This window comes from Lampris incognitus, chromosome 17 (assembly GCF_029633865.1).
Source record: "Lampris incognitus isolate fLamInc1 chromosome 17, fLamInc1.hap2, whole genome shotgun sequence".
Taxonomy (NCBI): domain Eukaryota; kingdom Metazoa; phylum Chordata; class Actinopteri; order Lampriformes; family Lampridae; genus Lampris; species Lampris incognitus.
Window position 1 is genome coordinate 9229080 of NC_079227.1, and position 23595 is coordinate 9252674.

The 23595-nt window shown below is 46.3% G+C and overlaps 1 protein-coding gene across 1 annotated transcript in view; it reads left to right on the top strand.

Moving 5' to 3' along the window:
* Positions 1 to 23256, top strand: part of frmpd2 (FERM and PDZ domain containing 2) — a 31108-nt gene extending 7852 nt beyond the window's left edge. Inside the window, exons 10-28 of the mRNA XM_056297613.1 lie at positions 459 to 594; positions 1025 to 1163; positions 1575 to 1727; positions 2822 to 3007; positions 3496 to 3655; positions 4676 to 4874; positions 5295 to 5395; positions 6318 to 6395; positions 7002 to 7109; positions 8819 to 8935; positions 9611 to 9792; positions 10008 to 10115; positions 12162 to 12255; positions 12527 to 12612; positions 12838 to 13033; positions 15747 to 15961; positions 18473 to 18539; positions 20531 to 20627; positions 23148 to 23256. Of these exons, the coding sequence (XP_056153588.1) occupies positions 459 to 594; positions 1025 to 1163; positions 1575 to 1727; positions 2822 to 3007; positions 3496 to 3655; positions 4676 to 4874; positions 5295 to 5395; positions 6318 to 6395; positions 7002 to 7109; positions 8819 to 8935; positions 9611 to 9792; positions 10008 to 10115; positions 12162 to 12255; positions 12527 to 12612; positions 12838 to 13033; positions 15747 to 15961; positions 18473 to 18539; positions 20531 to 20627; positions 23148 to 23256 (2531 nt within the window). The remainder of the gene's footprint in view (positions 1 to 458; positions 595 to 1024; positions 1164 to 1574; positions 1728 to 2821; positions 3008 to 3495; positions 3656 to 4675; positions 4875 to 5294; positions 5396 to 6317; positions 6396 to 7001; positions 7110 to 8818; positions 8936 to 9610; positions 9793 to 10007; positions 10116 to 12161; positions 12256 to 12526; positions 12613 to 12837; positions 13034 to 15746; positions 15962 to 18472; positions 18540 to 20530; positions 20628 to 23147) is intronic.
* The last annotated feature ends 339 nt before the right edge of the window (positions 23257 to 23595 follow it).

Genomic DNA, 23595 nt, shown 5'->3' on the forward strand with positions numbered 1-23595 from the left:
TTGTGATATCCTTACTTTGATTGTGTTACTCAGCAGTCACCAGTCATTACCGTACAGTCACATCTATTTTACATGTATGCTACTTGTAATACTTGTCTCTGTGAAGTGAACGGCCTGTAACTTAAAGGGGTAGCAAAGTGTGCAGTAAGTAAACGTGGGAGGCGGAGGGAGTATCTGACTAAAATGACCAACTGACGGACAAACTGGCTTGCTGACTGATGTCTGACTGGATGAACGGCTGACTGGATGACGGAGCGACCGAGTAAGAGTTTGACCAATCCACACACTAAATGACTGGCTGACCGACCAATTCATTAACTCGCTGACTTACTGTTTGACTGACTGCCTGATACAAAGACAGAATAGGCGGGTTCGGTGTGAGCCTACACAGTCAGCGACATTTACAACGGTGTCTCATGGTATGTGTTAACCCAGTTTCATTACTTCTCCCTGACCAGATAATGAGTTTTTCTTCCTGGACAACGACACCAAGATTTCCAAAGTCGCTCCGGACAGCTGGAAGAAGGTGTCTACCGCCACCTTCGTGCTTTTCTTCCGGGTTAAATTTTTTGTCAGCGACATTTCTCTACTTTTGTAAGTACAACGCCTTTTGTCTGTGTCATTTTCTTTTTTCAAGAATGTGCAACACGTCTGCTGTCATGACCCCAATCCAGCTTATTTTGCATTTTGAAAAGAGCATATCTTAAGCCATAGCTGAGTCCAGAATGACAGAGAGAGAAAGACTCTGGTAGGACCTACATTAGCCCAATTCATAACAGCCAGTTGAGCTACTGCTTATCACCAAAAACAAACCAAACAACCACTATCGGATACAGTAACAGCACTATTACATTTACTGTTAATGGAAAGCATGCAACCGAGTCGTCGCTGCATTAAAGCGGCACAACGTAATGTGTTCTGCAAAAACAGCAGCACCAATTCAGCATCCACTACTGCATTCATAATTCACTTGGACAGTCAACACAAAATACACTGGGCTTATACTACTATGCGCATCCTTCAGGCACAAGTTGACCCGTCATCAGTACTACCTCCAGCTAAGGAAGGACCTTTTGGAGGATAGACTCTCATGCCATGAGGAGACTGCTCTTTTCCTGGGGGCTCTGGCCCTGCAAACTGAGTACGGAGACTGCATGCCTGAGGTACTATCTTGGGCAAAAATCCCAGCTCAAACAATGGAAGAACAGCCACTTGAGAGTGTCCCCACATGCTTCTTTCTGCTGCCCCCGTGCGGCATGCCCGGCAGGAACTGTTAGCTCCGTTTTCATCCATTGTCATTAACGCTACACGCAATGCTCCGGTGACATGTCAGTTTAGTGAATGTACGATTTTTGTTGTGAAATGTGCTTAAATGGCTAATATACTGTACAACATTATATGAAGGGGGACTCCTGAAGTGGCCGTTACCGTACAATCGAAAACATTTTCAAATATGAGCCAGTAAGGCCTCCTTAGTTGTGACTTGATTTCAATTTCCAGGAGATGATAAACACTCTACCTTTCACATTTAAAAAAAAACAAAACATGTTTGCTGGTTGGTCTGTTGCATGCAGGTGTACGGTACGAACTACTACCGCCCCGACCAGTACGTCTCCAAGAGTGTGATGGAGAAACGAGCGTTGCCCTACATTAAGGGGGAGCTTCTGCGGCTGCACAGGAACAACGCCCAGATGCTCGTTGATGAAGCCGAGCGGGAGTTTCTCAAGGTGGCAAAGACTAGTAATAAGATATCATACTATCAATACGGATTTCACAAGTGCCGCGGTACGTGCCACAGAAGGTCATGGAGTGAGGAAGCTCAATCAATGACTTGAGGATGTGCAGGAAGAAAATGTTCAAAAACTAATTTGAAGGGCTCCAGGTAGCGTGGCGGTCTATTACGTTGGCTATCAACATGGGGATCGCCGGTTCAAATCCCCGTGTTACCTCCGGCTTGGTCGGGCGTCCCTACAGACACAATTGGCCGTGTCTGCGGGTGGGAAGCCGGATGTGGGTACGTGTCCTGGTCGCTGCACTAGCGCCTCCTCTGGTCGGTCGGGGTGCCTGTTCAGGGGGAGGGGGAACTAGGGGGGAATAGCAGGATCCTCCCATGTGCTACGTCCCCCTGGTGAAACTCCTCACTGTCAGGTGAAAAGAAGCAGCTGGAGACTCCACATGTACCGGAGGAGGCATATGGCAGTCTGCAGCCCTCCCCGGATCAGCAGAGGGGGTGGAGCAGCGACCGGGACGGCTCAGAAGAGTGGGGTAATTGGCCGGATACAATTGGGGAGAAAAAGGGGCGGGGGGGGGAGCTCATTTAAAAATAAGTTGAGAAATTATAAATGATCTTTAATGACAATGAAACTGACCCATTGTGTTTCATCGCTCTGCTGAAGAAACTGTTATTATATTACTTATAATGCAGCTCTGGCTAGTGTTTGTGATTGTGGAGCTGCTCAGTTTGGCTTCCTTCTGATATTACATGAATCTTCCGAGACAGGATGTGCACGCAAAATTGTACTCGCAGCAAGAGACTTGCCAAGATTGATGAACGAGGCCAACATCACTGGCAAAATCTTCCTTCGATTCCCTAAATTTACGCGACTTCAGCTCGATACTGATGATTCTCCCCACGCGTGTGTGGGCAAATGTTCCTCTTCATGCTGTTTGCAAAGTCTTTTCCCCTGTTTAATCTGCGATGGTTTCAAATTTGCTGCGAGATCAAAAGAAATGCGTGCAAACCCACTAGAAGGCATTGCTAATGATATTTTGGAGTTTTTAATAGCTCAAAAGTCACGGGCATTGCTCTTCATCCATGTAGGTGAGTCAGCAGTTGCCTGAATACGGCGTGCTGTTCTACCAAGTGATGCGAGAGAAGAAGCCCACGGAGGGAGAGCTCATCCTCGGGGTGTGTGCCAAAGGAGTCATCGTCTATGAGGTCAAAGATGGGAGTCGATCCACCAGTCAGATTTTCCACTGGAGGGAGACGGCTACTATTTCTTCTAATGTGAGTTGAGGGGTAGGATGGGATGTGCGTCATACTTTAAAAGTCAGTTTTGAATGAAATATCTGTATATGTGAAGTTCATCCTCTCACAGAGTCCATCAGCAGCAATCCGAGGTTGGTATTAAGAGGGAATTGAGCAAAACAAGGTTGTAAAAATAGATTTGTTTTTTTTTTTACCTTCACTCCATAAAAGATTTGCTGAAGCTGCATGCTCTTTTCTAGCAATATTTTGCAATCTAATAATGTCATTATGAAAAAAAAAAAACTTGTGAGCTACCAAATTCCTGCATAACCATCAACTCTTAACAGCCGAGGGTAATATATGTCTTATATATTATATGCCGTGCCCTATATGTCAAGGGCACGGCAGGCCCCACTTTTGAGGGAATGCAGATCATTTCCCATTCATGTCCCCGTCCCAGCTTTAGTCAAACTGAGATTTAATTAGGTAACAGCGTAGCACCCTTCATTCGTTCTCTTTTTCTGCAGAGGCGTAAATTCACGATTGAGTGCCGAGGAAGCAAGAAGAAGTACACCTTCATCACAGAGAGGTCCAAGATCGCCAAATACCTTTGTAACCTTTGCTCTGCACAGCACAAATTTTACAACGAGATGAACTCTCGCCAACTCAGCCACAGCCTTGTCTCAGGTCAGTTATTTATGCCTGTCCACAGAAGTACTGAGGTTTCGCTATGTGAGTTAAAGTTGCTGCATGTTTCTGTTTTTGTTGCACATTCTTGATTGGGACCGCTGCTAAACACACAAGCATCAGACACGCTTCAACAAGTCCATTTTAACCCAATTATCTCAACCCTGTATCCAAAAGTGAACATGAAAGTTGTGCAAAATTTCCATTACAATAGTCAGTGGCTTTGTTGAGTTACTTCCCGGCTCAGCTTGCAGGAATGGCCCACTGCTGTACCCGCTGAATACATGTCCAATGCAACTGACGTAGTACATGGTCTAATCAGGGGTTAGGGCTTGTATTCAATGGCACCATAACACACCGCTGTGTCCAGCAGTGGTCCCAAAATCTCCACAAAGAAGGCGGTGAGTGAAATGACATCATAACCGATATGCACTATGGCAAAAACTGAAAATAAGACCCATGTTGTAAACCCCCCCCCCCAAAAAAAACAAACAAACAAACAAAACCCCCAGAATTATCCTTTAAAGTAAAGGGGAAACAACTGTATGAAAACACCAGACATTGATCCCTAATGGCGGCACGGTGGCCCAGTGGTTAGCGCTGTTACCTCACAGCAAGAAGGTCCTGGGTTCGAACCCCAGGCCGTCCCAGGTCCTTTCTGTGTGGAGTTTGCATGTTCTCCCCGTGCCTGTTGGGGTACTCCTGTCTGTGCCCCTGATCAAGGCAATAGGAAAAAGAGCTGGAGTTGGTCCCCGGGCGCTGCAGCTGCCCACTGCTCCTGTACAGTAGGACGGGCTACATGCAGAGGACAAATTCATTGCAAGAACACAACGTGGCTTTCATTTCATGTGTCCCTCTTCCTTTGGTTGCATCTTCACCCCATCCCTCACGTTTAATAAGTCAACAGACTTTGTCCAGAAGTACTTCAGCTGGACTGCATGCACACTCGACATTGAGTTTTGCTCTAATGCTGAACTATATCTAGTTGCTTCTTTCACACAGTGCCTCTCCATTTCTCAGACGATAACATAGTTCAGTACGCAGCCGTATGCCGGGCGCAGCGCCACCAGCGCAAGTCCTTCTCGTGTTCGGAGACGCCGCAGGACGACAGCGGCCCGACCAGCCCTCACGACGACTCCATGACCAAGCTCTGCGATGACGTCGCAGCCCGGATTGAGGCCCGCTTCAAACAGCAACGCCTGAGCCTCCATGAACAGAGGTACAGCGGCCGCGTCTGAAAGCGCACACTAAGCGCCCTATTTAGGACACCAAAAGGGTATCTGGGTGTTTTCAGTACGTCCGAAACAGTAGTGTAACCGGGTATTTTCTTGCCCGGTGCAGGATTCCATACGGGGTGTACTGCACCACAAGGCGACATCACTAACCGCTCGGCTAAAGGGTCAGACCCGTTAGCTAGGGGGCTAACGGGTCTTATTAGTAGTTTACATGAATATGTGATTTTAGTCCTTTTTTAGCACGGTTTTAACTATGGTGGTTTCAGCCTCGCTTCTAATAAATGGGCCTCAGTGACCTTCTGTGCCCATGTCTCTGTGCTGTGGAACCCGGCTGTGGCGCAGGTTTCCCTCACATTCAGTAATTAAAAATGTTTTTAAATGTTTTTTTGGTACGTTTCCTCCAGCACCTGCTCCAGCAGTCAGCGCAGCAGCACCAGCGTGCGTTCCCCATCTTGCTCCCAGAAGAGCGGGTCAGAGGCTCCTTCAGGCTCCTCAGCTGCCAGAGGTAAGTCTGTCCATACACCATCCATAGACAATGTCCAGTATTGGATGGACGTGCCATGACTGGTTTGCTAATTGGTGCACTTAGCATTTTAGTGCTAACAAGGTCTTTGCCGCATCCTGACGTCAGTAAATAACTTAAGGTCTTCGTTGCTCTTAGCTGATCCAGTGTATTTGCTGATAGTGTACTATTACTATTTGTTGGTGGTGCACTATTACTACTATTCACTATCAACTACCTGCTGGATGGTCACACGATCACTGAGGGCCATAGGGAACTTTTTTCAATAATGACAATAGTTAATCAATCAATCAATCAAAACGTTATTTACACATACAGCACATTTCATACATTACAATGCAATGTGCTTTAAATTATGTTAAAGTACACATAAAATGTATTGTTGTGATAAAAGATGCTCTGCACCATCGCCTCTTATTTCATGGGATAAAGGGAAATAAGTAACCAGTTTTAAACTTTTAATAAAAGGAGGTGACTAATTCACCTGTTTAGAATGGGACTACCACCACTTTACCGAGAGGCCAGTATGAGATAAATCAATGGCACAATACTGTTTTCTTTCAAATGAGCTCAGCTAAACACGTACTGCCAAGCCTGAGAGGTATATCAATTGCTCCTCTGACCACCGAGTCCATTCGGTGACCCACAGAGCTCAGATGTACCATCAGCAGCTAATGTCATTAGACCTATTAGCGGAGAGGCCCAAAGGAACCGAGGTAGAGGTTGCAGTACTAAGGTTGAAGCCGGGGGAGAATGCTATATTTAGAAATGTGACAGCGGCTGTGTACAGTTAGGTCGTAGGCCTGAATGTAATTAATATACATCCGCAAAGCTTCCGTTAAGCCGCTGTGATTATTCATCTATTTAATTATCCTGGCTAATGTTTATGTGCTTGGTCTGACAGATACGCCGAATAGACTAACATCATCGGAGAGAGAAGTCATATGTGTGTCCTTAAAGAAAGACCAAAAGCTGGGCCTGGGTAAGGAGCTCACAATTTTCCAGATATTACCAAATCCTAACGGCGAGCACATTAATTCTTGCAATATGTCATTCTGCATGTCATTCTGTTCTTGAACAGATGCAGTAGAAAACAAAAGTGCTTTTATTGTATTCTGGCTGATTGACTGTACATTCTTGCTACATCCTCTACGCCACTACACTGTAACTGTGAGGAGTAACTGGCTGCAGGGGACGGTCAGCGTTCAAGTTTAGTGTAACAATAAAACCTCGTAAATTGCTTTGGCATGACATTTAAACGTGAATATAATAATGCTACTGCAGAAAAAAAAATTTTTTATACAATTAAGTTGCATAACGTGAGTTGATGCTTTGAATTAACTTTATTGCAATTTACATATATTCTTCACTTTGTTCCTGTTTGAACTGAAAAAAATGATTTTTTTTGACACCTCAGTTGTTCTAAAACACAAATCATGTACTGGCTTTGAATCCTAGTAAATGCTTTGTTGACTGGCACAAAATGATCAAAATGCTTAAAAGTGGGATGGGGGGGTGAAGGAAGCACAGACCACATTCCCTGTATAGAAAAGCCTTACCTTAACACATCTGGTTTCTGTTTATCCAGGGATAGTGATAGTAGGAGAAGACACCGTGGGCCGGTATGATCTGGGGATCTTTGTGGCGTCCGTTGTGCCCGGTGGACCTGCAGATAAGGATGGACGCATCCGACCAGGTACAGAACCAGATGGATTTATATATACGTATATGGAAATATATATATATATATATATATATATATATATATATATATATGTGTGTGTGTGTGTGTGTGTGTGTGTGTGCACATCTCACACACATAATAATGGTATTATTGAGTAATCTATTACTCAATAATACCATTATTATCAAGTAATAGATTACTTTTAACTTTCATTTCTATTCCAACAGTAAGACAACTGAAATATGAAATTTAAGTTAGATGTTTTTGTTCTACACCTCAGTTACACTTATTGTATTGTTTGCATTTCGCCTCAGTTAAGTTTTTCTTTTTTGGACACAATTGTGAGACTCAGATACTTTCACCCCTTATTTTGCCCGTATATATAGTTAATCCTTGTGTATATATCTGGAGGTTGTTGTGTTGTAGTGTAGTTATTCTATGTTAAGTACACTGAGAGAGCCACCAAACAGGAGTCAAATTCCATGTGTATGCAAACCTACATGGCCGATACAGGATTGTGATGCTGATACAGTGACCGAGTTGTTGCCCTACAGGCTCTTGCATCACGTTAAAAGCGTTGTATAAAGTCACTTTTTCGCTCAAAGACTGAAGCTGACAAGTTAAGTATCCTTTCAGGATTCAGACAACTTTATTTTTGAGCTGTTAGACTTTTCGCAACTGCAAATGGGAACTTTTTTGAGGGGGTCATTCAGTCACTCTTCACAAAAATTGCATTTCAATTTTGTTTTTCTCCCAATTTAGTGGCCAATCGATCCCTATTTTAGTTCAAACCCCCACCCTCGTACCGCATGCGTTTGCCAACTGCATCTCTCCGGCCGGCAGTCTCGAAGGAGACGCCTCGCCACTTTCGTGACAAGGCGAGTCCAGGTCGAACCACACACACAGAGACGCATTCATGTGACGAACACAAGCCGACTCCGCCCCCCTCCCCGAGACAGCGTTGCCAATTATCGCTGCTTCATGGAGTCCAGCCATAGTTGGATCCGACGAGACCCGGGCGCGAACCCCGGTCCCCAGTGGGCAACTGCATCGACACAAAGCCGATGCTTAGACCGCTACGCCACCGCGGACTACACATTTCACATGTTTTATTCAAATCGTACATGCTCCGTGCTAGAACAACATCCATCCACCCATTATCCAAACCACTCATCCTGCTCTCGGGGTCGCGGGGATGCTGGAGCCTATCCCAGCAGTCATTAGGCGGCAGGCGGGGAGACACCCTGGACAGGCCGCCAGGCCATCACAAGGCCGACACACACACACACACACACACACACATTCACACCTAGGGACAATTTAGTACCGGACCTGCAAGTCTTTGGACTGTGGGAGGGAACCGGAGCACCGGGAGGAAACTCACGCAGACACGGCGGCATGGTGGGCAGTGGTTATTGCGGTCACCTCACAGCAAGAAGATCCCGGGTTCGAGCCCTGGGGTACTCCAAACTTGGGGGTCGTCCTCTGTGTGGCATTTGCATGTTTTCCCCGTGTCTGCGTGGGCTAGAAAAACATCCCTCACATAATTTATATTGTCAAGTGAAGGTTGGAATGAGTTCTGTTGATTCATTTTTTTCTGTTCTCCTGTGTCTACTATCTTAATGTCTTCGGTATTCAGGCAGGTGTCACACAAGTTCGTAGGGGAGTCTGTTAACCTCATCCACACACGCTACTGTCTTTCTTTGACTATCTGCCCGCAGGTAGTCGTCTGATCTCCCTGAACCAAATCAGCCTGGAGGGGGTGACCTCCTGCGAGGCAGCGGAGGTCATGCAGAGCAGCCCCGAGGAGGTTCAACTCATTATCTCACAGCCAAAAGGTGTGTGTGTGTGTGCGTGTGTGTGTGTGTGTAGGGATTTTGTTGCTCCGGACATTTAAATCTTTACCTTTCTTTGGGGCATCCGGGTGGCGTGGCGGTCTATTCTGTTGCCTACCAACACGGGGGTCGCCGGTTCACATCCCCATGTTACCTCCGCCTTAGTCGGGCGTCCCTGCAGACACAAATGGCCGTGACTGCGGGTGGGAAGCCGGATGTGGGTATGTGTCCTGGTCACTGTACTAGCGCCTCCTCTGGTCGGTCAGGGCGCCTGTTCGGAAGGGAGGGTGAACTGGGGGGAATAGGATGATCCTCCCACATGTATCTCCCCCTGGTGAAACTCCTCACTGTCAGGTGAAAAGGAGCGGCTGGCGACTCCACAGGTATGGGAGGAGGCATGTGGTGGTCTGCAGCCCTCCCCAGATTGGCAGAGGGGGTGGAGCAGCGACCGGGAAGGCTCGGAAGCGTGGGGTAATTGGCCGGATACAAGTGAGGAGAAAAAGGGGGACAAAAAAAAAAATCCCCCCCCCCAAAAAAAACTCTTTACCTTTCTTCCCGGTAATGCTGTCAATCAAAGACTTTCTCATGTCACGTCGGTGAGTGAGAGCCGAATAACAGAATTTCAGTCTAAAACCGTCTCTGTTTTATCAATGACATGTTCTCCTTTTGTAACGCCAGTCGCCCTCCCCCCCAACAACGTGCACTGTCCCATGTTGGGAAAGGACGAGTCCCAGATGACGCTGATGGGGGACAGTCACTCGAGAGACGACAGCCTGGACGAGATCATTTCTGTTATGATGACGCCCAAGACTGGCAGCAGGCTACACATCCCCCATGACATACGCATCCTCAACGCACAGGTACAAACAGGCTGGACGGATGGACGGATGGGTGGGTGGGTGGATGAATATCCATCTGGGCAGAGATGGACATGTACATGCATATATAAACCTACAGCCTGCAATGAACTGCATCAAACGCCGCCATGGTGGCTTCTTCAGTGGATGTCAGTAAACACAGACTTACTGAGCGTGAATGACTAACACTTCTCCATCCTCCCTCCGTCTCCTGTAAGGACGGCTGCTCCCCGTCCTCCTCGCTGAACTGTGTGAGACCAGAAGAGAGCATTACCGAACTTGTTGAGCTCCGAAAGAAAGCAGGAAGTCTTGGCATCAGCATTTCTGTAAGACACACACACACACACCTGTGCAAAATGCTTAATGCTAACATTCATTAGCCCTGTATGGGAGGTGGTCCATATCTGGTTGCATGTGTAATATTAAAAGGGACCAATTTAGAAGTGGTTAAAGACATTAAACAGATTATTAATGTTTCTAGCTTATATAGTCTGGTGTTTCTGATTGACAATGGTGAGACAGTGGGGAGAGCAGTCTTGAGAAGACCCTTCTACTGTATATCCACTTACAGGGTATATATATATATATATATATATATATATATATATATCAACCTTTTTGGGTATGAAATTTACATTTATCTTGAATTTTCCGAGGTTATGTACCTCTGCCAGTCAACAATATTCAGTGAACCCATGACAACTACCATGCAACCATGAAGTAAATCAAAAATGTGTTCTGTATGAAAAAGTAGAAATTTATCGTCAACATCCTCATCATCATTACTACTATTATATTTATTTATTTATTGTATTTAGTATTTATATATTTTTATATTTATATAATATATATATATATATATATATATATATCTTTTTTGGGTCTATTTTTGTCTACATTTGTTTATACAGTTTGCACACCATTTGCTCTGGTTTCCTTCCACAGTCCGAAGACATGTAGGTCAGGTGAATCGGCCTCACTAAATCGTCTCTAGATGTGAATGTGTATATGTGTGTTGGCTCTGTGATGGCCTGGCGGCCTGTCCAGGGTGTCTCCCCGCCTGCTGCCCAGTGACTGCTGAGATAGGCTCCGGCATCCCCGCGACCCTGAGAGCAGGATGAGCGGTTTGGATAATGGATGGATGGATGGATGAATGGATGGATATACTATTATACACTGCAGAAGAACAGTAATGTTAGTTGTGTTATCACTGTCTGCGGCGATGCGGCTCACCGTTACGTTCACTTTTGAGATTCGGCTTAAACTGCAAAACTACAAGCCAAACTAAACCGTCAGGGATGTAAATTGTACAGTCACTAAGCTTCAGCAGTAGGTCAAAAAGTCTACCTACTAAATCTGATTAACCTCGGCGGTTGCGGGGATTAGAGAGAGAGAGAGAGAGAGAGAGGGATGGAGAGAGGGCTTGGTCCAGTTTACCTTGCAGACACTAATCACTAATTACATTCTGTGGCACGCTCGTTTGAACGGGGCATCTAAACCGGTACATCCACCCTCAAACAAATCACGTATTTCCCTCACTTAGATGTTACCTACTCTGTATTGAGTCTGTTTGTCCTGTTCTACCCTCCCAGTTTCAATAACGTCCTGGGGGTGTCCGGGTACCGTACTGGTCTATTCTGTTGCCTACCAACATGGGGGTCACCGGTCTGAATCCCCATGTTACCTCCGGCTTGGTAGGGCATCCCTACAGACACAAATGGCTATGTCTGTGGGTGGGAAGCCTGATGTGGGTATCTGTCCCGGTCGCTGCACTAGCGCCTCCTCTGGTTGGTCAGGGCGCCTGTTCAGGGGGGGGCTGGGGGGGGGGGGGATAGCGTGATCCTCCCACGCACTACGTCCCCCTGGTGAAACTCCTCACTGTCAGGTGAAAAGAAGCGGCTGGCGACTCCACGTGTATGGGAGGAAGTCTGCAGCCCTCCCCGGATCGGCAGAGGGGGTCAAGCAGCGACTGGGACGGCTCGGGAAATATGGTAACGGGGCAGCGTCCGAGTGATGTCACAGCACCGCTGTCGCTACGGACGCATCACAGGAAGTCAGACATACGGAGCACGTTAGACAGTACAACACGGCTGTGTTTACAACACCAACTCACGTATCTGCTGCCATATATCCGATAATATTAAATTACGCAAAAAAAACCGAAGAAAATTGCCTCAAACTGCTCACCTCTAATGTAGTCGGTGCATCCGATGTCTGACATCCATTTGCTTCGAAGCTTCCACCTCGGCTCGGGAAGGGCTAAAAATAGCTCACGGACACTGCCCTATTGGCTAAGCACAATTGGGGAGAAAAAGAGGGGGGAAAAGCCCCCCCCCTCCCTAAAAAAATGTCCTATGTCGTTATGTGTTTAGGGCGGTGTCAACACCAGTCTTCCTAATGGTGGAATCTACATCAAGAGCCTCGTTCCTGGAGGTGCAGCAGAAAGGGACGGACGAGTCCGCTCAGGTATTGGCCATTTTTCCTTCAGAAGCCTAATTCTTATCATTATAAACCAGGTTACCGGGACTTGAATCATTATGCACAAGGCAAGGCAGTGATTTTTTTTCCCATTTCAAAGGCTGGAACAACTGTAACGCAACAGAAATGTCGATCGTTCAAGGTTTCCTTGAAGATGAAACTGCAGTGCGTTCTCTTCTCCAGCTGAGGTTCACGGCCTCTCCGTCATCTGTACGTGCGTCACCTTCTTTATCTCTTACTTTCTATTCATATCTTACAGGTGACAGACTGCTGGAGGTGGACGGGGTCGGGTTTGAGGGTTTCACGCACCAGCAGGCTGTGGAGTGTCTGACTAAAACCAGCGAGGTACAGCGCAGACACATCCCTCGACGTGTTCAAACAATAATGTCGAATAGTCGCTATTCATGGAGAATGAGCGGCGTTTTGTCGCGGCGATGTCTCACTTTCTCCCCCTCTCTCCGCTCCCCATCACACTCCTCTTCCTCACTCCTGTCTCATTTCCTCGCCACACCTCCCTCTCCTCTCGTTTCTCCACCCCTGTCCTACCCCATCCTCTTGTCTTGTCTCCAGGTGGTGACTCTGCTCCTGGAGAGAGAGTCCATGGGTCTGCCCAGAGTGTGTGTCAGTCCAGACACCGGCAGCCGTCTCTCGCCTCACTGCTACGGCCCCGCCTCCAGCCAGATGCGGAACCACAGCTGTCCCGCCATCATCACCACCCCGTACACGCTCTCCGCCAGGCCCAGAGACTACAGCTTCATGACGGACGGTGAGGAGTCGTGTTCTGTCGCGTCGGATTCGCGTTTAGCTCATTTGCATATGACCAATGCAGTAGATTGAGAATAGAATAGAATAGATGCGAAGCACCCTTGTGCGACTTTGTTGCGACAATACGGGATCGCTGTCTGAGTTTTTATTTGAAGCAGGCCTAGAACTGACCGCACCTTTTCATTTGAGTGGCTAACGTAGCATGTCATTCACATCATATCCTGACTGGATGCCTAACATGACAGTGTAAAATAGATGTTTCTGCACCGGGTCGATAGAGCGGATGTTAGCTCGTCTGAAACGGGGTTGTTGGTTGTCGACCGTCAACCAACCACCCAGAAAAGCAAGCCGACACATCAGAACCACTAAAATAAAGGTGGAGTTTCTGTGAAATCCTACCTTGAATGAAGCCATATGGGCAACACCAAGTGGTAGAATATGAGGGAGAGGCTATGATGGAATAGTGGTTAGGGTGCAGAAAAGACCTAGTTTGCTAATTTTCCCACCAATGAGGATTACAATGTTAACTGAGAGTAAAGCAGGCATCCGGGTAGCGTAGTGGACTATTCCGTTGCCTACCAACATGGGGATCGCCAGTTCGAATCCCCGTGGTACTTCCAGCTTGGTTGGATATGGGTACATGTCCCGGTCGCTGCACTAGCGCCTCCTCTGGTCAGTCGGGGCGCCTGTTCGGGGGGCAGGGGGAACTGGGGGGGGGAATAGCGTGAGCCTCCCATGCGCTACGTCCCCCTGGCGAAACTCCTCACCGTCAGGTGAAAAGAAGCGGCTGGCGACTCCACATGTATCAGAGGAAGCATGTGGTAGTCTGCGGCCCTCCATGGATCGGCAGAGGGGGTGGAGCAGCGACCCGGGATGGCTCGGAAGAGTGGGGTAATTGGACGGGTACAATTGGGGGAGAAAAGGCGGGGGGGGGGGATCTCAAAAAAAGTAAAAGTAAAGCAAAATGATTAACAACTTACAGCAGGGATGGGCAACATGGCCCGGAAAGGTCCGCTGTGGGTGCAGGTCTTTGTTCCAACCAAGCAGTTACATACCTGAGTCTATTAGTCAACCAATAGTCTTGTTCCAACCAAGCAGTTACATACCTGAGTCTATTAGTCAACCAATAGTCTTGTTCCAACCAAGCAGTTACATACCTGAGTCTATTAGTCAACCAATAGTCTTGTTCCAACCAAGCAGTTACATACCTGAGTCTATTAGTCAACGAACAGTCTTGTTCCAACCAAGCAGTTACATACCTGAGTTTATTAGTCAACCAACAGTCTTGTTCCAACCAAGCAGTTACACACCTGAGTCTATTAGTCAACCAATAGTCTTGTTCCAACCAAGCAGTTACATACCTGAGTCTATTAGTCAACCAATAGTCTTGTTCCAACCAAGCAGTTACATACCTGAGTCTATTAGTCAACCAACAGTCTTGTTCCAACCAAGCAGTTACATACCTGAGTTTATTAGTCAACCAACAGTCTTGTTCCAACCAAGCAGTTACATACCTGAGTCTATTAGTCAACCAATAGTCTTTACTAAGGACCTGGATTTGTAGACTCAGGCGTGTAACTCCTTGGTTGGAACAAAGACCTGCACCCACACCGGACCTTTCTGGACCACGTTGCCTATCCCTGTCTTACAGCATATATAGATGCACTCACAACAATTTTCCGAGGGGTATCAACCAACCGTACCCCACCCAGATCACTGCAGGTGGTACAGCTAAACAAGAGAGTAATGTCAATTTGTAAGTGAGCGAGTCAGAAGTGAGGGTCATATCGCGTTCCGCATCTAAAATGTGTGACTGAACTGTGCATACGTGACCAACTCGGCCTCAGGAGTTGGCGACTGATCTGGAAGGTGCGGTGTACTGAGCGATTTAAGGGTTACGTAATAAGAAGTTAGCGTAACTCCTTCGTGCTAGAGGAGCCTTCGTGAGGGAACCTTCTCTAAGCTGTTGCGTGCTCGGACGCCTAACCGAGGAGCCAGACCGGTCTGAGCACTTCACGGTGAACTTTTACACAGTTCCTCTCACCCCCACCTCTTCCTCTTCCTCCTCCTCCTCCTCATGCTTGATCTTCCTAACTCCGACCCTGACCTTTCCGTTCTTACCCTCCCTAACCCCGTCCCTCCTCCCGCCGCCTCACGTCACTCCACCCATGCTGATCTCCAACTTATATACCCTCCACTTTTGACACCTTCACCTTCACTCTTTAATTCTCTCTCTCTCACTCCCTCCCCCCTCGTTACCCTTTAAACCTCTCCACTCCCGCGTTATTCTTAACCTTCTCTGCCTTTTTTCTTCTATATCTCCTACTACCTCAGCTGTTTTTCCCAGCCAACCCTCCAAATTCTGTGCTCACTCGCTCTCTCCTCCCCTCCCCATTCACGCCTAATCCAATCCTTCTTACACCCACCTCCCTTCACTTATTTCCTTCCTCATCCCTCCTCACACCAACACACACACACACACTTGTACAGTACACTCCCTCCTCCCACACACGGACAACTTACTAACTGCACTATCTCGCTCCAGCTCCACCTTTCAGCCCCCCCCCCACCCACTCTTAAAACAAACCCTCACCTCCCACCCAACCCCTCCCTCCCTAACCACACCCTTACGCCCTGTAACCTCCACACTCCTGCACGTCCAGTGCCCAACAACTCCTACTTCATCTCATCTCACCTCCCTCAACCTCTTGCAGACAACACACTGGAGGTAACTCTGAGGAAAGGTGCCACAGGCCTGGGCTTTAGCTTCCTCATGTGTGAGATGGACCTGCCCGGAAACGATTGGGGCAGCCTGGTGCGCATAAAGGAGCTTTTCCCTGACCAGCCAGCCCAGCAGAGCGGCAGAATCCAGGAGGGGGATGTCATTCTGGCCATCAACGGCCAGCCCCTGAAGGCCCTGCCTTACCCGGTAGTGTTTCATTGTCCACCCTTCATTTAAAGGATCATTATTTTTATGATTTTTTTTTTTTTGCCCAGGTCTTATTTTTGTTGTTTTTTTCTCCTCGTGCGTTATCAGTTATGATGTCATTTTACTCACCGGCTTCGTTGTGGAGATTTTAGGATGCAGGACTAGATGCAAATTTACAACAGCATCGCGCGGGGCAACCGAACACAAGCGTCAGATATGTTTCAACAAGTCCAGTTTAATCCGTTTATCTAAACCACGTGTGTGGAAGTGAAAACAAAACTGCAAATTAAAAGACTTTACCCACACGGTGCGATATTATCGGTGGATAATCGCATTGCCGAGCTACTTCCTGGTTCTGCTTGCAGGAATGAGGAGGCCATACCTACCGGAGGGGGTAATAACCATGATAAACCTGGCCAGCACAACCAGCAAGTTGTAGATAATTGGAAATAATGTACACAGTCTTATGAAGGCATTAGTGTTTTGGTGTTTGTTGAAAGGACAAGTTTAAGGCTTGTATTCATTCAGTTGCCCCATAAGACAGGTAAATGTTTAGCAGCGGTCACACGTCCAAAATGAAGCAGGTCAGTAAAATCACATCATGACCGATATGCACAACTGTAAAAACTATGACAACAAGACCAAAGCTGTAAACAATTTTTGGAATTATCTCTAATTTTCCCCTTATAGTCACGGGGAGGGAAAGTGATAGTCGCCCCCTGGTGGTATTGTTTCTACCTTACCGTGAAATGGCTTGAATTCCCCACAGCAAACCTAACGAGAAAATTATATCTTGGGCTACGTTGCAATATAATGGCAATGACGCCACACAGACAGGTGTTTTGAGTCAGCCCTTGATTGATTCTGATTGGATGCCGTTACAGACAAAATAAGCTGTTCACAACCATGTTTGACTGTTTTTTTTTCTTTTCAATTTCGTAGTTCATTGCCAAAAAAGCCTGCAGTAGCAATAGCGGTCCTGGTACGGATTCATGATAATTTTTCAAAAATCGGTCAGTGGAGAGAACTCAGTGAAGATTCTTAGCCGGTAGGAATGCAACCACTAGAGGGCGTAGGTTTCCAATGTCCTTCCTTTATCATTTTATTTTCTTTTATAATTTTTGCAATAAATGCAGGTTACTTTTACTTAATGCCTGTAAGAACCCAATATTATATATATATATATATATATATATATATATATATATATATATATATATATATATATATATATATATATATACACTACCGTTCAAAAGTTTGGGATCACCCAAACAATTTCATGTTTTCCATGAAAAGTCACACTTATTCACCACCATATGCTGTGAAATGAATAGAAAATAGAGTCAAGACATTGACAAGGTTAGAAATAATGATTTTTATTTGAAATAAGATTTTTTTTACATCAAACTTTGCTTTCGTTAAAGAATCCTCCATTTGCAGCAATTACAGCATTGCAGACCTTTGGCATTCTAGCTGTTAATTTGTTGAGGTAATCTGCAGAAATTGCACCCCACGCTTTCCTACACCGGTGTGTACTACTCCCTTCAGAGGACAGCACAAACAGGCTCTAACAGGTACTATTTAATGAAGATGCCAGTTGGGGACCTGTGAGGCGTCTGTTTCTCAAACTAGAGACTCTAATGTACTTATCTTCTTGCTCAGTTGTGCAACGCGGCCTCCCACTTCTTTTTCTACTCTGGTTAGAGCCTGTTTGTGCTGTCCTCTGAAGGGAGTAGTACACACCGGTGTAGGAAATCTTCAATTTCTTAGCAATTTCTCGCATGGAATAGCCTTCATTTCTAAGAACAAGAATAGATTGTCGAGTTTCAGATGAAAGTTCTCTTTTTCTGGCCATTTTGAGCGTTTAATTGACCCCACAAATGTGATGCTCCAGAAACTCAATCTGCTCAAAGAAGTGCCCATCCAACCAATCCAACTTGTGGGAGCTGCTTCTGGAAGCGTGGGGTGCAATTTCTCCAGATTACCTCAACAAATTAACAGCTAGAATGCCAAAGGTCTGCAATGCTGTAATTGCTGCAAATGGAGGATTCTTTGACGAAAGCAAAGTTTGATGTAAAAAAAATCTTATTTCAAATACAAATCATTATTTCTAACCTTGTCAATGTCTTGACTCTATTTTCTATTCATTTCACAACATATGGTGGTGAATAAGTGTGACTTTTCATGGAAAACACAAAATTGTTTGGGTGATCCCAAACTTTTGAACGGTAGTGTATATATATATATATATATATATATCCAGTGAGTCAAGTAAATTCCTTATGAGACAGTATGATTGCTTATGGCATGAAACAGGCTTGTGCTGTCTCATAAAGAATTTACTTGACTCACTGGATTATTTTGCTCCTTATTTGTTGAGCACTTCCCCTACTGTTGAGTGTTTCTTTTAACAAAATCATATATATGCACTCATGACATATGTTATGGATGTAGTTTTGATGCCCCGTTAGCTTTAACCAGGTGCTGACAGTTATCTTTGTCCTGTAGAGGGTGCTGCAGCTGTTCAGGACCTCGCCAGCTGAGGTCCGACTAGCTCTGTGTCGGCCTGCTGCAGGTGCATACACACATACAACAACAACAACAACAACAACACACACACACACACAGATACAAACTACAAACTCGCTCCCTCTTAACTTTTAAAACATCCCCCCCCCCCCCAGGAATCCTGCCTCCCATCGACCAGTTCACTAGCACATGACTGAAGTCACAGCGTTGCACAGTGCTGACACCAGTGAGCGTTCAGGAGGATGCGGCACTTCCTGACGGAACGAGGAAGTGGTGGTGGAATCCCAGGGGAACTCTAAGCAATGACGGCAGCTGATTAAAGTGATCATCTCCGTCGTCTGCAACCCTGCATCAAGGTCAGGAACGTCCCATAATGTAGCACGGCACAACAGAGCAGAGCTGAACAGCTGCCGTTTGCTGGCCGCTCTCATTTAAAGTAGTGTCAGTGCTTACATTTGTGATAAAGGGTGGCCCCCGCTTAAGAAACAAGGATCTGAGACGCTCCAGGGAACAGAATTATTCAAGAGCCAATGAGACGTGGCGGCACAAAAGGAAGAGTCCCTGTACTCTTGTTAAGTGAAAACAAAGAAACGAACCCATCCTGAGTCTTAGGAGCTGCAGCTGTGTTTGTCTTGCTACGCTTACATCACCTCAGCCGTGTCCAGAGTCGTTCCCGTGTTCCTTCATTCACGAGCCCCTGCAGTCAGTAAGGAGACAGTCAGTAAGGAGACAGTCAGTAAGGTACTCTAGAGCAGTGTTTCTCAACCTTTTTGGGGTCCTGGACCCCCTGCGTATTTTTGATCTACCCTGAGGACCCCTCCACCTGATCTTGGGGGAGGGGGGTTGCAATTTGATAGAAACAGTAGAAACTGCATTTTAAATTGCATTATAGCATTTATTCACTCTTTGGGGCAAAAATAAGAGCTTTCAGTTGTAACTTAGATATAGTTAACAAAACAGGATTCTTATGCAGTAACTTTCAGATATATGTAACAAAACAGAATATGTATTCAGTAACTTTCAGATATATGTAACAAAACAGAATATGTATTCAGTAACTTTCAGATGTGTAACAACAGCATTTTTATGCAGTAACTTTTAACAATGCAAACGGGAGCGAGATCTCTTATTAAAATACAATAAATTACACTTGTGAAACAGATGTAATTAGAGAAAAAAGTCCTGTTACCCTTTATAGTTTAGGTAGATAAAGGTCTCAGTCCCATTTGAGTAAAATAATCCTATTTCTATAAATGTCATAGGATCTTTTTTTTAAAGATATTTTATTTTCACGGACCCCTTGCAATTACACCACGGACCCAGTGTTTCTCAACCCAGTCCTCAAGGACCCCCTATCCTGCAGATTTTCTTTGCAACCCTGAATAGGTACCTGTTTGTAGTAATTCAGCAGTGAATGTCAGAGTTTGCACACCTTGCATAATTAAGTGCTGTGAGATGATTGGTTGAGTAAGTACAAGCAGGGCTACCTATGCAGGGTTACAATGAAAATCTGCAGGATAGGGGGGTCCTTGAGGACTGGGTTGAGAAACGCTGCTCTAGAGGGAGGATGAATGGCGATTTGGGACACTTCTGAATCATCCTTTTGCAGCTTCTTCTCATCTCGTCATGCGGTATTCGATAGCGGAGAGTGCATGAGCAGAGCGGAGAAGAGGCGAAGCATTGCATGGTGGTAGTTTTACCGTAAAGTACTGTACGCTTTGTTTTCACCTGCTTTGTGGGAATGTATGCGAGCACTATACAGTGGATGAAGGTGAGAAGGTGAATAATATAAGGCAGCAAACAGGGAGCCTTTTCGGTCACAGTATTGGTCTCAGTATCAGTCAGACAAGCACTTATATGGTCTTTGACCTTGCAAAAGTGGCGCAGGGTTTATTTTCTTTTTAAAGTAAAAGAGACGTTGTGTTGAAGCTAAACTTTGTCTACTGCTCGAGACAACTGTGTGCTGTATACTTGAGGGCCCAACATGATCCGTGTTTGGATTGTGATTTTGAAGAACCGTTTCCGTTTTGTTTTTAGGGACGGACATGGACGCAGGGGACTGGTCAGGCTGGAGTCTGACCGTGGACCAGCACGTGGATCCCCACGGAATAATGGAGAGAATGTCAACTGATGGGTAGGTTATCTATCCACTGGACACCAAGAGCATACACCCAGTCACGAGTTACACACACACACACACACACACACACACACACACACTGCTTATATCTGACACCAAGCTACGGCGTCCATCTCAAAAAGGTAAAGGCAATAAAAGACTGACGGCAGAAGAAAGAAAAGAGTCAGAATTTATCAAGTCACGTGATAAATTAACACTCAAATTTTCAATTCACATTTATATTTCATCGCCGTAAAATTTGCCCACAGATTTTTTTTTTAACTTATAACATTTTTGGGCTTTGCCTAAATGATAAAAAGGCAACGTTGTCATTTTAAATGATAACACAAAATTTTGCACAATTCTAAAAATTCCCATTTTCCTTCATCCAATAACCCAATTTTAACCCGGTCCTCTCCGATATGCTCATGTGACAACATATCACTCACGTGTTGAAATTCACACGCATCTTTAGCTCTCTTCATTTTAATTCACAAGCATTTTAACTGCATTTAATTTCATTTTTTTTGTTTTGTTATTCCACCCTTCACATGTTTCGTCTTCTAACGCGCATGAGTGAGGTTTTGGTGGCATTTCCAGCCAGGTTTTCTTCTTCTGCACAGCTACAGAATTGGCATGCTGTCGGAATCAGTAATCGTCTGCAGTCTAGTCTCACCATAAACAACTTCATCCGCTGCTCCACTAGGTGGCAGCATAGCGCTTCAGATAAAACAACCCACCGACAAACCGCGAGGAGCGATCGGCCCTGCGGTGTCTCGTTTTGAAAAAAACGGTTTCCTTTCAAGACCAAATCTAACCGGCACCACTTTTTCTTTCCTTTCTTTTTTTGTGTGTGTGTCTTTTCCATAGAAGAGCCGGCAGACTGTCATTTCTGACGACTGGTCTAAAGCCAAAGAAGAAGGAGAGGTGGCAGTGGGAGACAAAGAAGAAGAAGAAGAAGAAGAAGAAGCGGAAGTCTTGGTGATGAACGAACTCACATCGTTGTGAAACCGAGTCACGGACAGAGGTCCAAGTGTCATGGACCTCAGCAGTGAATCTGGAAAGTCACGGAACTCAAACAGGCCCGTCATTGTTGGGTTTTTGTGTAGCACGGTCTGACACAGATTTTCGTGATAGCGGAAACAAAGAAACAACAGTTGTTTTCTCACACGAGCGGAACGCACCGTATACCATCAACTGGGTTTAGCAGGCGCACAATTTTTTTTATTTTTAGTATTTTGCAACTTTCTACCTTCCCATTTCAGGTCGCCAGAATGCGGCACCACCTAACAAGCCTTAACGACTTCGATATTCATCCAGTACGGCCATGTGCCACGTGCCGCTTCCTGCTGTAACCGGTTATTTTCTTGCCCGGTGCGGGATTCGATACGGGGTGTGCTGCACCACAAGGGGACGTCGCTAACCGCTCGGCTAAAGGGTCAGACCCGTTAGCTAGGGGCTAACGTGTCTTATTAGTAGTTCGCACTGCCATCCGGGTTGGGCCGTTGGCAAGGTTTGGTGCCAACCGAACAACACCGCTCACTAATTCACTGTGTCCACACTGCTGCTACACACATTAGTGTGTAGTGTGTACTGCACACTTGGGGGACACTACTCAGCATATAGAGCGCAGTACAGATGTTATTCCCGGTGGACTCTAATTCCAGTGGAAGTGACCCTGTGTGACGCACTAAGAACGTTGTCGTGTCCGGTTGAGGAGAACTTGGTTGCTTCTGCCTCGTGTTTGGGTTCCGCCTCGGCTCTTTATTTGATGCTAAGAACACCTTTTATCATGAAACGGTTGAAATGCATTTGAGTTTGCCTACGCTGGCTGACGCTCCTCCAGCTTAGTTGTCCGCCATATTACTTTGGAAAAATGTCCCCTGGCCGGTCGTTTCCATGGAAATGACAAAGGCAAAGAGAATTATGGGATGGTTTTGATCACTTAGTGATCATAAGCTCTGTACATAATATGTTCGTCTCTGCAGTATGTATACACAATACCTTTTACATGCTGAGTTGGCAAACTAAAATTGCACATGCTACAATTTGCTTTTTTGAAATTTCCCCCCCTTTTTCTCCCCAATTACCCCGCTCTTCCAAGCCGTCCTGGTCACTACTCCACCCCCTCTGCTGATCCGGGGAGGGCTGCAGACTACCACATGCCTCCCCCGATACATGAGTCGCCAGCCGCTTCTTTTCACCTGACAGTGAGGAGTTTCACCAGGGGGACGTAGCGCGTGGGAGGATCACGCTATTCCCCGCCAGTTCCCCCTCCCCCCTGAACAGGCACCCTGACCGACCAGAGGAGGCGCTAATACAGCGACCAGGACACACACCCACACCCGGCTTCCCCCACCCGCAGACACGGCCAATTGTGTCTGTAGGGACGCCCGACCAATCCGGAGGTAACCCGGGGATTCGAACCGGCGATCCCCGTGTTGGTAGGCAACGGAATAGACCGCCACGCTGCCCGGACGCCCCTAAAACCTGCAGTGCTCCCTTTCTCTGTTTCAAGGTGTGCCGAGTTGTCAGATCAGCTGCAACCAAAGGCTGCACACTGTCCTATCAGCTCTCGGTGACCCTTAACCCGCCGACCCCTGTGTCCCGTTATGTGTTCGGCAAATACAGTGGCGGAGCGTGACGTGATCTATGAGGGCTCGTTTCCTCCCGGCAGCCGTCAGCTGCCGTCACTCCGAGGTCGACCTCGTGGTCTGGATGGCCTTCTCCACGGAGGATTGGCGAGAGGGACGGGGCGCGGGGAAAAGCTGATCCGCCGTACAGCGCACAATTTAGCAGGACTACATGTATACACACACACACACACACATGCACACACGCACCCACACACGCACACCTCCCAGGGTGAGGAGCCAGTAACAGTGCCTCATAAATAATGGTTCCTGTATTTCGGTGAAACTTCGCAGTGCATCTGGATCCCATCAGAGCTCATGTTCCCTTTTGCAAATGATCCCAAATGTTT